This window comes from Chiloscyllium plagiosum, unplaced genomic scaffold (assembly GCF_037043375.1).
Source record: "Chiloscyllium plagiosum isolate Xiang-an unplaced genomic scaffold, Cpla_swu_hap1 HiC_scaffold_4, whole genome shotgun sequence".
Taxonomy (NCBI): domain Eukaryota; kingdom Metazoa; phylum Chordata; class Chondrichthyes; order Orectolobiformes; family Hemiscylliidae; genus Chiloscyllium; species Chiloscyllium plagiosum.
The window spans coordinates 12,843,226-12,856,073 of NW_028270142.1; the positions used below are offsets into that span (position 1 = coordinate 12,843,226).

Below are 12,848 nucleotides of genomic sequence, written 5' to 3' on the forward strand. Positions count from 1 at the left end.
TAAATCAAGGTCAGGATAAGACAAGAAAGTGGAATTGACGATTATCAGATCAGACATGAGCTCATTGAATGGCACAGCAGACTCAGTCAACAGAATGGGGAAAGTGAGGACTGCAGATGCTGGAGATCAGAGCTTAAAAATGTGTTGCTGGAAAAGCGCGGCAGGTCAGGCAGCATCAAAGGATCAGGAAAATTGACGTTTCGGGCGAAACATCAATTCTCCTGTTCCTTTGATGCTGCCTGACCTGCTGCGCTTTTCCAGCAATACATTTTAAGCTCAGTCAGCAGAATGACCAACTTCAGCTCTTAAATCTTGTGGTTTTGTAAACAAATCATTAATATATACAACACAGCTGCAAAATTCTTCATTGACCTTGTTGGTTAATTGGTGAAAAGCTGTTCATTCTTCATTCACAATGATTAGATTGTAATCTCAAAACTGCTTTCCTGCTTACCCCGATAACCTTCTTATCCCTTGCTCACCAAGGAATTGACAAAATGAACTGCAGTAACTCACTAAGCATCCTTCAATATCACCTTCCAAACTCATGGCCTCTACCACCTGGAAAGACAAGGCAACACCACCAACTGCAAGCTTTCCTCCACGTCCTAATATTGTCATCCCTTCACTGTTGCTGGGACAATATCCTGGGACTTCCTAACGAATACTGTGGAATCCCCAGGGATTTCCTTCTGAAGCAGAAACAAAGGGTTTGTCCAATCTTGTATCCAGTTCTGTTAGCTCAGATATAGGAAGGATAAAGCGGGTTCAGAAGAGATTTACCAGGATGTTGCCGGGTATGGAAGCTTTGAATTACAAAGAAAGGCTGGGACTGTTCACGGGAGCATAGGGGATTGAGAGGAAATCTGATATAAGTTTATAAAATCATGACAGGTATAGACAGAGTTAATGGTTGATTATTTTTTTCCTAAGATGGGGGATTTCAAGACTATGGGGCACATTTTTAAGGTGAAAGGAGAAAGATTTAAAAAAGACAAAAGAAGCAAACATTGTACACAGGGTGGTTCTTGTGTGGAATGAACTTCCTGAGCAAGTGGTGAATGTGGGCACAGTCACAATGTTTGAAAGATATTTGAATAGATACTGAATAGGAAAGGTTTTGAGGGATATGGGCCAGGAGGAGGTAGGTGGAACTAGTTTGGTTTGGGACTATGTTTGGCATGGACTAGTAGGACTGCAGGGTCTGTTTCTGTGCTGTATGACTCTTTTTCTGTTCTGTCTTCATCTCTGCTCATTCTCACTGCATAACACACAGTATACTGTCTCTGCTCTAATCTCGGGGACCCGTTTTAATAGCAAGCTCTGTCTAAAGACTGCCAAACAGAAAACCATTTCATCCAGAAAGAACCTCGCATGCTTCCTAATTTAATGATGTCATAATCAGGAAACCAAATAACATTTTCAGAATACTCATCAGCTCACTTTGGCCTTAAAGGGAGATTACACTGAAGAAAATAGAGGCTCTTTTAAGTATAAGTCAGCACACTTCCTAGCTCTGATCTAAATTCATTGAAAGCTGCTTCAATAATACATATTGCATGCCTGTTGCCTATTTTTTTCTTCTGTCTGAGACAAGTTTGCCCATATATAAGTTTCATCCAACTTGTTTTTGTTCTAGCTCCTTTCATTTCATGTGCAGTACGATCTGAATTTGACTTTGTTGCATTGTCACTTATGTATTTTTTAACACATTAAATTGATTTTGCTGTTTTCTAGATTCTAATATTCATTCAAAATATTTGCTGTTTTTAATTCATCAAATCAGTGTGTTTTTCCATCAGTCAACTGTTCACCTCTTAACGGTTTACTTTTACATTAAACAGCAGTTATGTAATCATCATTAAAATAATGTATGCGCTTCATTTTGTAACAGTATCCTCCACAAAAGGTCAAATTCTACCCACACTTCACATGAATAATTTTTTCCAACCTCTCTCGATTTTTGTTTGACCGCCTTAAATGTGTCACAGTTTTCACTAGAAGTAATCTATCGCTATTTACATTATTATTTTTCTAAAATTTAAACATTTCTTCCCTGTTTTTAAAAAAAGAACCTCCACTTTCTTGATGCATTTGGAAAATAATTCTCAAGCTTCTCTATAGAAGTTTCTTCATTGCTATGAGATAGCATTCCTGTTCGAGAACTACACTTTAGCATTAGGAATTGTGTGGATGGCAATGGAACACTTGGACCTAAACAGCAAAAGGGTACAGCAGTGCTTCCACATACTGAAGTATCTAATCTGCCAATAGTGAAGTTGTAAGATAATTTCAGTTTGGATAAATGTAATAATTTTATGAGCCTCACGTTTGTGTATTATGTGCCATAAATCTCTGCAAATATTGAATTTGTGCATTTGTCATGGGCTGTTGAATATAGTAAAACATATTCTGTTTCCTTTAACATCTATCTTTTGTGAAAGGCTGTTATCGAAGATGGAATCCACAGAAAGTAACCACAAAGGTGCAAATAGCCATTCTTCACATGAATGTAACAAGTGATGTTCTTAATTGCATGCACAGATTTTTAAGCAATGATATTCAGTTGGAGCAATGATATTCAGTTGGTTATTTCTCCTGTTTAAATCATTATAGTGTATTGCAAGCATTTTGAAAAATTAATGTTTTTATGATATAGCTTTAAGGATAGAATATATTAAATTTACAATGTGATGAATGCTTTCAATTCTCAGTTGTGAAACACAGGTTGCTTAAACAATGTGGTTTGTAAGCATTTTAGCCTGCAGTGCTCTGAAGTTTGCATTTAGTTTTGCATTTGTATCCCCACATCAAATTTATAATGAAAGTGTAAATCACATTCAAAAGATTACACTGCTGTTGAACTGTATTCAAACTAACTGAATATGATTAAAAATGCCAAATTGTCTCGTGATTTATTTTGTCTACATGGGAAGTATCTGTCACAAATGTGCCAAACAAGTCATGTATTGTCTAAAAGCCCCAATACTAGGTAATTGTTCATTTTCTATAACTGCTTCACAATGCGTAGTCAGCGATATTGAAAGTCACTTTTTGGGATTCATTGAATTAATGCATTGTGGTTTATTATTGTTTTGCCCTTTTAGGGAAATTCTTGAAATTCAAACTCTGAATTATTGTGCATAGTATATCAGTACTTCTTCCTTGGGTTGAATCACATCTGATTATAAAATTCTGACAATTACAGAATCTGTGTAATAATAATCAACATGTTATAGAATCTTATGCTTATTACGAGCTTCAGTAAATTTATCTTTTGGAATAATAGCTTCTTGTTTGAACATGGCCTATCTGTTTCCTTTCAAAGCCATATAAATCTTTCAAATTGTAAAGAATTAGGAGGATTGCATATTTGGCTTGCATTAAATTTTCGATTACACTTCCAAGATTTGCTAATGTGTAAAATAAACAGAGCCCCAGCTTTAGTTTGCAGTCAGGAGAAATCCTAGAACTATGAACTGTAAATTTGGGGTAGGAGGGTGCAGTGTGAACTGGATTGTGAATCAAGTCAGGAGTCCTGGGAGAATCCTAAGAGGCTGCCAGTTGCCAATGTCTGCTTTGGTGTTACAGTACTATTTTAATTTATATTTTTAACTTTTAAACAAAGTAAATATTCTTCCTCCTCTTACCTTCTCTCCCCTTACTCTCCGTGCCACATGCAGGCCAACCTATGCCCTGTATGCACCTTTTATGGCCCTTCATCCCTTGTGGAGCCCGATGCCCATTTATCAATCTCCAAAGGCCCTAATACCTCTTGTGGCCTATATCCTTAAACCTTCAAACCCACGTACCTGTCTTATGGTCTCTTATCGCCACTTGGTCACAGTTACTCCATAGCCCTTTATAGCACCCGTGTCAACGCTTGTACTTCCCACCATCTCAGTTTGCTCCTCCTTCATCATGCCATATTATCCAGCATGTGCATTACTCAAGACGGTCAATAGTGCATTGCTGTCACTATTCAAAAAGGCACCACCATATTGGTATTTAATATATTAAAATTGTTTTAACTAATTCCTTATGCAAACGAACATTTCCCTTAAGTGCTTAATTACTTATGTCAATAAACATTTAGAAAACCTAGAAAATAGTGCAGCTGACTATTTGGCCCTTCAAGCCTGCTCCGCCAGCCTCTGCCACAGTAAGGACCAGAGCTAACACTATTCCTGATTAAGGGCTTTTGCCCGAAACGTCTATTTTCCTGCTCCACGGATACTGCCTGACCTGCTGTGCCTTTCCAGCACCACTCTAATCTAAACTCTGCTCCACCATTCAGTATAATCGTGGCTGGTTATCCAATTCTGTGTTCTGTTCCCACTTGCTCACCATACCCTTTCATCCCTTTAGCCATAAGAACTGTACCTGTCTCCTTCTTGAAAACATTCAATGTTTTAGCCTCAGCTGGTTTCTGTGACAGAGCATTCCACAAGCCCACCATTTTCTGAGTGAAGAAATTTCTTCTTAGCTCAGTCCTAAATGTTTTATCCTGTGCAGGAGCTAATTGATCCTCGCAGATCCCAAACTGAACTTCAGTGAGCAGGTTATTGCAAAGTAACTGCTGCTTGATAACACTGTTGGTGACATCTTCCATTACTGATGATTGCAGATAAACTGATGGAACAGTTATTGACCAGATAGGACTTGTCCTGTTTTTTGATTGCAAGACATACCTGGGCAATTTTCCACATAGTCGGCAGATGTCAATGTTGTAGCTGTACTGGAACAGCTTGTACTCCAGCACATTGACAAAAACACATTTTAGAATACGCTGTATTGAGAAAAGCACTCTCAAAGATATACATTTTTAGACTTGTTGACCGGAATTGCTAAGTCAGTCAGGGCAATGGGCATATACAGATAGGAAATACATTCTGGTCAAGCTAGCAACTTCCACATTCCGTGAATGAAATCAGGGGAAAAAGGCATTTATGCGATATTTGTGCACAATCATACCCACCTGTAATGAATGAAAAGATCACCTGAATCCTCCTTGCATCCCCCACCCCAATACCAAGTTGTCCTGAAACCATATCCACATGTGTACCTTAGCTCTCCAAAGGCCTACCCTGGTTATCCCAAGAAAATGACGTGAGTTGCTCTTAACCTGGTCTAATTTGCACACTCCAGGTTCCAGACACCAGGGCCTCCATAATTAGATTACACAGAAGGCTGCCTGCTCCCTTGGGGATCATGTATGTGTAGTCTGTGACCACCTCTGAAAGTTATATACACCAGTGTGCGTATGTGTTTAACTCACAATAAACAGGTACTGCATTTGCTATAGTTCTTTCTATCGTTGTGCGGACACCTCAGATCCGCATGTAGCAGCAACTTCAGGAAGTGGACATTAGTGTGTTAGTGTGCAATAGCTCCAGCCAGCTATGTGCTTCAATGTAACATTGGTTATGTAGAATTGGGCAATTTCGGTGGTTAATCAAATTTTCATGTTTGTGACAACTTCGGGAGTAATAGGACTTGAATTGTTATACAGTTTTCTGGCAGAACGTGACGGTACAGGGTGCACAGGGAAAAACTTTGCATTCAGTTTCATGTTGAGGCCTGTGTTGAGTTGAATGCTAGTAGTGAGAAACCAGTGATTTAGTCTTTACAATTTTAGGTTTGTTATTCCTGTGGAGGTGGAAAAAGAGAGTGCTTTCTATGAGCAAATTTTTTTTGAGAAGATTTGTAGTTCAGATTGATGATAAGTATGTAAGTTAGCTCACTGAGCTTGAAGGTTTGTTTTCAGACATTTCATCACCGTATTAGGTAACATCAGTGAGAGTCTCTGGTGAAGCGCTGGTGGTATGTCCCACCTTTCTATTTATAGGTCTTAGTTTCTTAAGGTGGTTGTCGTCATTTCTGGTTTTATTTTAAGGAAAGGTAGATAGGGTCTGAATCGATGTTTTTATTGATTTGATTTCTGGTTAGAATGCCATTCCTCTAAGAATTCTTGTGCGTGTCTTTGTTTTGCTTGTTCTAGGATGTGTGTGTTGTCCCAGTCAAAGTGGTGTCCTTCTTTGTCTGTATATATAGAAACTAGTGATAGTGGGTCATGTCTTTTGGTGCTTTCTATTCGATTGTTTCCAGAAAATCTGGGATAAAATCGCTTCTCATGCTTCTTTTTTATTCCTTGATTGACTTTTCTAATTTACATGTTCTCTGGAAATGTTTTTGTACAGATAGGTTTTTAATCAACTTCTCCAGAGTTGAGCACATGGGACTTGAACCCAGGCCTCCAGGCTCAGAAATAGGTACACTACCAGTCCACCACAAGGGCCCTATGAAAGGTTGTTGTATAGTTATTGAGGCCTTTGAGCTGCACATTGTCTGATGACTTGTCTAGTAAAATAGCTTTGTGCAGTCAGGTGGTTAGTATGTTTGAATATTTTTCTCTCTCTTTCTACACAATACATCACTCTTACAACAAATGCTTAACTTGCTCCTGTGCTAAACAGTGTTTCTGTGCTCCTGTTTAAGATGCTGTCCTGGCAATGTTAACGTTTTTGCCCCAAGTCAGAAAATCATGAGCTTATAATCGAGGCAGTCATTTCAGTGCAGTACTGAGAGAAAATTTCACTATTAGAGGTGTTTTGTTTTTGATGTGAAGTTCAATCATGGCCCAGTCAGTATCTGTGGTACTATTAAAAGAGAAAGGGGACTTCTCCCACATTATTCCATGTTCATTACCTTAAAAAAAACTAAGATGGTCTTATGTCAATAGTTTATTTGCTCTTTGTCAAGACCTTGCTTTGCAAATATTATTTGTTACATTATAACAATTCTACATAGGCTGTAAAAGCATTTTGGGACATCTTGAAGTTGTGAAAGGCTTTATATAAATGTCAGCTCCATCATTATTATTTGAAGATGCGACTCAATTTTTTTTCTCGCATGCATTATTTGTAAGGAGTCCCACTCTTGTTGCTTGTAAACTTTAATTTTAGAAGAAAATTGATCAAGCCAAATGGTGTAGCACGTAACTATTCCCTTTCCTAAATTACTAGGATCATGACTTGGGTTTGTTCCTTGATATGTATGATAATGATTTACCATTAAATCAGTGGAGGCTTTAAGTAATTATTCTGTCCCATGAGCTACCTGCTACCACTCGAATCTGTTTCATTTTTGTGTGTGTTCTCTCTTGTATCAGGTTGCTGTGTCAATTTTTAGGTTAAGCAGAGTTACAAAAATAATTTCTGTAAGAATTCTTATTTACCCTTTCCTTTCTTTTGTCTTCCAGCTTTTGAAGCTTTACAGTTGGGAAGGCATATTTGTCAAGGCTGTTGAAATGGCAAGGGAGAAGGAGCTGAAGTATTTGCTGAAAGGAGTTGTTTATGTCATTGCAACATGTGAGTATTACTCATGACCATTTATGCAAATCTTTGATATCATATCTTTTGCAACCTCTGCAGTTTAAGAATGAACTGTCTGTAAATGTTGTGTAATTCTGTTTTCCACATGAATGAGTCTTTTTTCTTGCCCAATGATTTCCATTTATCAAAGTTTTAGTTGTGTTCTGAATTGAAGACACCATAACACCCAAATATAATGTTCAGGTCTGCACTAATGGATGCTCATTGTTTGGGGATAATTCTTGGTCCCAAAGCATGAAGTTTAATGGTAGGAAGATTATGCTGGAACAAAGTGATCTTCCCTATCCCACCACAGTTTCTTTTCCAGCCCTCAGCTTATGTCCCTGGCATCAGGTGGGCAACACAGACAGCTCGACTCTCCCTCTGCCCTACAGAGAAGCTCACTATACTGTCAGCTACAGATAGCCATAAAGATCTCACTTTCTCAACCTTGCTTCTCACCTGAGTCATGGTGACCCTCAGGTTAAGCCACCACCTGTCATCTGTCTGAATTGAGAGAATAGGCCAATGCTTCTCCTGGACTATGATGACTTTACTGTCACCTACTGCTACTACATTCTTTGTTGCTTCCCCCACTTGAATGGCTTCATGTACCATGGTGCCCTAGTTAGTTTGCACATCCACTGTGCTGACCTGCTCCCATCCAAACAGGCTGAGAACCTCCAACCAAATGGACAATTGCAGAGGTTGACACTCTTGCCCTCTGTGTCCCCCTGCTAACCACACAGTTACGTTCTCATCCCTTGATCACTCATCAAATTAGAAGATCCTATCCTAAGCTGTGTGACTGCCTCCTAAAACAAACAATCCTGTAGCTTTCCCCCTCCCTGTTGAGTTATAGTACAGCTGGTTAAACCTCTAGCACATAAATTCTGTGCCAAAATTTCAGAAGAGAACTGTGTTTTCCTGGCTGAAGAACCAAATACTTTTCCAGTTCAGCTGAGGGCACCCAGTCACTTCAGAAATGCTTTCTAGCCATGGAACTTGCAAGCCAGAAGAGTTTGAATAGAAGTTTTTGAGGTGTTAAGGGACTGAATGTTACATTTTCTAGCTATTATAATTTCATTGTGTTTCATGGAAGATTTCTCTCTGTGAAGCCAAGTGCGTTTTCTCATGCTGTGCTCTCTGCTACTGCACCCATCCCACCAAGGGTCACAGTGTACCACTATTGCATGCGACATCTTCCTTCGTATGCTCTCTCTCACTCCTCTCCCAACACCACTAACCCTGCATGCCTCTGTGCTACTTACTCATTTGCTCAGAATAACTCATTCAGAATAATTTCTTCCCTGACTGTACCAGTGCTAACAGCCATGCCAGCTGCTTTCATTTTATTTTAGGAGAAAACAGCCCACAATAAGGCAGAATGAGGTAAGACAGCTAACAGGCTGCCCAGCATATGGCTCCTCATCCTTTGAAGCAGATCCTGACCCTGATCTCACCACGTGGCTGACTGACCATGGTAAAGCCCCTGAACTGGTATTGGAGGCTGCCTTTTTCTACTGTACCAGGACACCCTGCATGAAAAGTGTTTCCCTTGCCTTGACTGCATACTGATGACATCCATGACAAGCTTTCTGGCTTTGTGTCTTTACTAAACGGCAAAGCACAACAGAAATACTGTGAGCCTTGTAGCTCTGGCTGGGAGGGCAAAGTGCAGGCAAGGGAAAGATGCTGTGAGCATCTGGGGAGGCTCAAAGTAAATGAGCAGTAATGGAGAGCGAGCAAACAGACCAGAAATGCAGCCTAGTTCAATCCCTCAGCTGTCCAGGCACATAAAATGTCATTGCAGTAGCATTGCACTGATGATTGCTGAACTGCCGCACAGTGCAGATGGAGTGTACTTGTAAGTGGATTATAGATGTACCATAATGTGGAGAGGTTGTCAAGTGGCTGATGCCAATGCATGCTGTCACTGCCCATGGAGTGTATCCTGAGATGCAGGATTCTGGAGGAGCAAGCAGACAGCTAGAGTTCCCAACTCCTGCTCAGACTTTCGTGTGGAGAACTTTGTGTCTGGTTTCATAGCAGGAGGTGATAGTTTAGGAGGCTACATATTAATCAGGCAGGACCTGCAGTTAATTAGGCTACCATAAGAAACAATCTACCTTGTTCAGCAGCAGGGAGATGTCTATCTAGAATTTCCTCTATGTCCGGCCACTGTTGGAAAATGCAGCTAGTCTCTTCTGATAGGTCTTGCTGCACCTCTACTGTGATTCTCCCAGATTTCTCATTGTAGCCAGCATCATTAAGACCTCTAAAATTCCATCTCAGGATTTTCTAACTGTTATATACAGTTACATCTTTGCTCGTTTAATCTCTTCTTTTGTGTAACAAAGTTATGTTTCAAAGAACATCTGCAGCCTTGTGTGAATATATTTCAGTGACTAACCACCAAGCTAAGTAGCTGAAAAAATTAAAGATACAATCTATGAGCGCTCTATTCTGGGATCTGACCTGTCTAATGTTGCCATCAGCTGGGTTCATAGCATTCCTTTCTCTAATAAGTGGCTCAAGAATTGCATGTGAGACACTTGAATTAGGATTTATCCTCTGGCAGAACTCAATGAGCATATTATAGGTTAGAAGGTCAGATCAGATTAGATCAAAGAGTATTGTGTGTAGCTTTGGACTGCCCATTAGAGCTCTCAGTTCACCAGGATAATGCTTGACTGGAACCTTGAGCTATGCAGGCTGTTTCCATCATACTGTAAAAGGCTGAGTATATTTCGTAGAGTTTGATACATTGAACAGGGGAAGACTGTTCTATTGTGTTTTAGAATTCATATCAAGGGAGTACCAATTGAAAATATAATCGAGAGTGAGAAGAGAGGTTAGTAAAATATTTTTTACGCTAAATGTTTTTGAGCATTGCTTCAATGTAGGAAATTAGAGAACTAGAGCGCATTGATTCTTTTGAAGGAACATTGGATAATTCTTTGAATAGTAGACAGTACTGAATATGGTGCAAATATAAGATGAATGGAATCAGTTTGCTTTGGCAAAAATCCAATGCATACTTGAAGAGATAATGACCTTGTGTGTGGTAAGCTTTGAGTCTGTGCAGCAACTGTGGCAATAGGATTTACTCAAACATCACTGTAATGGCAAAATTGTTGATTTAGGTTGGGCGACCTAACCATGTTTGTCTTTACCCAATGCAAGGTTACATGTAGAATGAAGTTGAATAGGTTTTAACTATTTTGCAGGTAGTCTGTGCAGTAAGAAAATAGTATTTGAATATTCATAAATGTAGAATAGAATCAATAATAAAAGAATGGCTAGGTTTCCGTGGTAAGATTAGATAGCAAATTAAGCATGTAGCTGACATTATAAACCGACCAGGAATGAAGATACCCATGAGAACAAGCAAATGCAAATTGTCACCAACTTGAAAATCTAGAGCTTGTTAGAGAAAGTTTTTCTTGTTGAAGGGCACTCCCTGTATTATTTTTACCTTGAATAAAAATCAAACCACCACAATATTTAACATGACCCTGCAAATGCAGGAAATAATTTTGCTTTTGCTTGGATTTTCCATTTGCTCATAAGCTTAAATTTTTAATGGTTTTGAAATAAATGTATTGTGTGCTTCAGCATGGTCTTCATTCCTAGCCAGTATGTATCCCTCAATCATGCCATTAAAAGAAATAAAGGCATGGGAACTTGCACTGTGTAAATCAGTTGCTGCACTTCCTATAAAATAACATTAACCACATTTCAAAGTAAGAGTTGTGCAATGCATTAGAGTATCCAGAAATCATAAAACTGCAAACAAAATGCAAGTCTTTTTTAGTTTCCTTTTCTGTGGTGAAATACAGGGTATTGTGTACTGCAGGTTACGGTGCTAAAAGCTGCGTGCAATGTTATTTTGAGTGTTTTGTGTAGATTTCTAAATCATTAAATCAAGGAATATTTGGGACGTGGCAGTTATCAGCAATAAAATTGCTATGGGGCTCTATTTCAGAACTAACAGAACTAATAATTGAATGTAAAGTGTCAGGCCTGATTTAAAATATCAACAACTGGGGACTCTCTTAGGAAGGGTGAGGTGGATGATAACACATTTCTTGACACAGATTAATCTGTTTTTTGAAAATATGATTTTGTAATTTTCTGCAAATAAATTTTCATGTAGACAAAATGTAACTTTTTAGGTATACAAAGAATTTCATCCTAAGACTTTGAAGTAAACTATCACAATGACTTATTTTATAGCTGCTAGAGTTTTGCAAATAGCTACAAAAGTTGAAATAAACGAATATTGATGGAAGCTGTTTATGGCCCTCACTATTAGAAATGTAAAGACTTTTTGCTTTATAACTTCTTGTATTTATAAAATTATTTGTCAGCAGTTCTAAATATTTAATTGAATTGAATGTTTCATGTTTTTTAAAACTATCTTTGCAGTGTTTTTCACCCAGGTGACACCCATTTTTGCAACAATGGTGGTAGGTAAACCCATTTAATTCATCATTTTATATTTAATTGTGGCTATAGTAACGGAGATTAATATATCAACAGAAGTATACTTGTATATTGGACATTATATAGATTTGCACAGGCACTGCAGTAGTGTAGTGTTTAGGATGAGACTAATTTTGCATCACATATCCTTGGATCACTTCTTCCACTCTTTGAGAATATTGTTGAATTGCCAGTCTAAATATGTCAATTATTTGCATAAACGATCTGGATATGAGCATAAGAGGTTTGGTTAGTAAGTTTGCAGATGACACCAAAATTGGAGGAATAGTGGACAGTAAAGAAGGTTACCTCAGATTACAACAGGATCTTGATCAGATGGGCCAATGATGTGAAGTGGCAGATGGAGTTTAATTTAGATAAATGTGAGATGCTGCATTTTGGGAAAGCAAATCTTAGCAGGACTTATAAACTTAATGGTAAGGTCCTTGGGAGTGTTGCTGAACAAAGAAACCTTGGAGTGCAGATTCATAGCATCTTGAAAGTAGAGTCGCAGGTAGATAGAATAGTAAAGGAGGCCTTTGATATACTTTCCTCTATTTGTCAGAGTATTGAGTATAGGAGTTGGGAGGTCATGTTGCGACTGTACAGGATATTGGTTAGGTCACTTTCGGAAATTGCGTGCAATTCTGGTCTCCTTCCTATCAGAAGGATGTTGTGAAACTTGAAAGGGTTCAGCAAAAATTTACAAGGATGTTGCCAGAGTTGGACGATTTGAGCTATAGGGAGAGGTTGAAAAGGCTGTTTTCCCTGGAGTGTCGGAGGCTGAGGAGTGATGTTATAGAGTTTTATAAAATCATGAGGGGCATGGATAGGGTAAATAGACAAGGTCTTTCCTCCAGGTGGGGGTGATCAGAACTAGAGGGCATTGGTTTAGGGTGAGAGGGGAAAGATATAAAAGTGACCTAAGGGGCACCGTTTTCACAGAGGGTGGTGCGTGTGTGAAATGGGCTGCCAGAGGAACTGGTG

The 12,848-nt window shown here is 38.8% G+C and overlaps 1 protein-coding gene across 4 annotated transcripts in view; it reads left to right on the forward strand.

Annotated features, from left to right (window-relative positions):
- The window catches only part of LOC122549405 (ATP-binding cassette sub-family C member 9-like), a 142,644-nt gene that overhangs the window by 46,347 nt on the left and 83,449 nt on the right, over positions 1 to 12,848 (forward strand). For all 4 annotated transcript variants that reach the window (XR_006311522.2, XM_043689172.2, XM_043689176.2 and 1 more), the window contains 2 exons: positions 7,262 to 7,370; positions 11,805 to 11,845. Coding sequence is in view for 3 of the 4 variants with exons in the window: in XM_043689172.2 (XP_043545107.2) it covers positions 7,262 to 7,370; positions 11,805 to 11,845 (150 nt within the window). In the remaining variant the exon portion in view is untranslated. The remainder of the gene's footprint in view (positions 1 to 7,261; positions 7,371 to 11,804; positions 11,846 to 12,848) is intronic.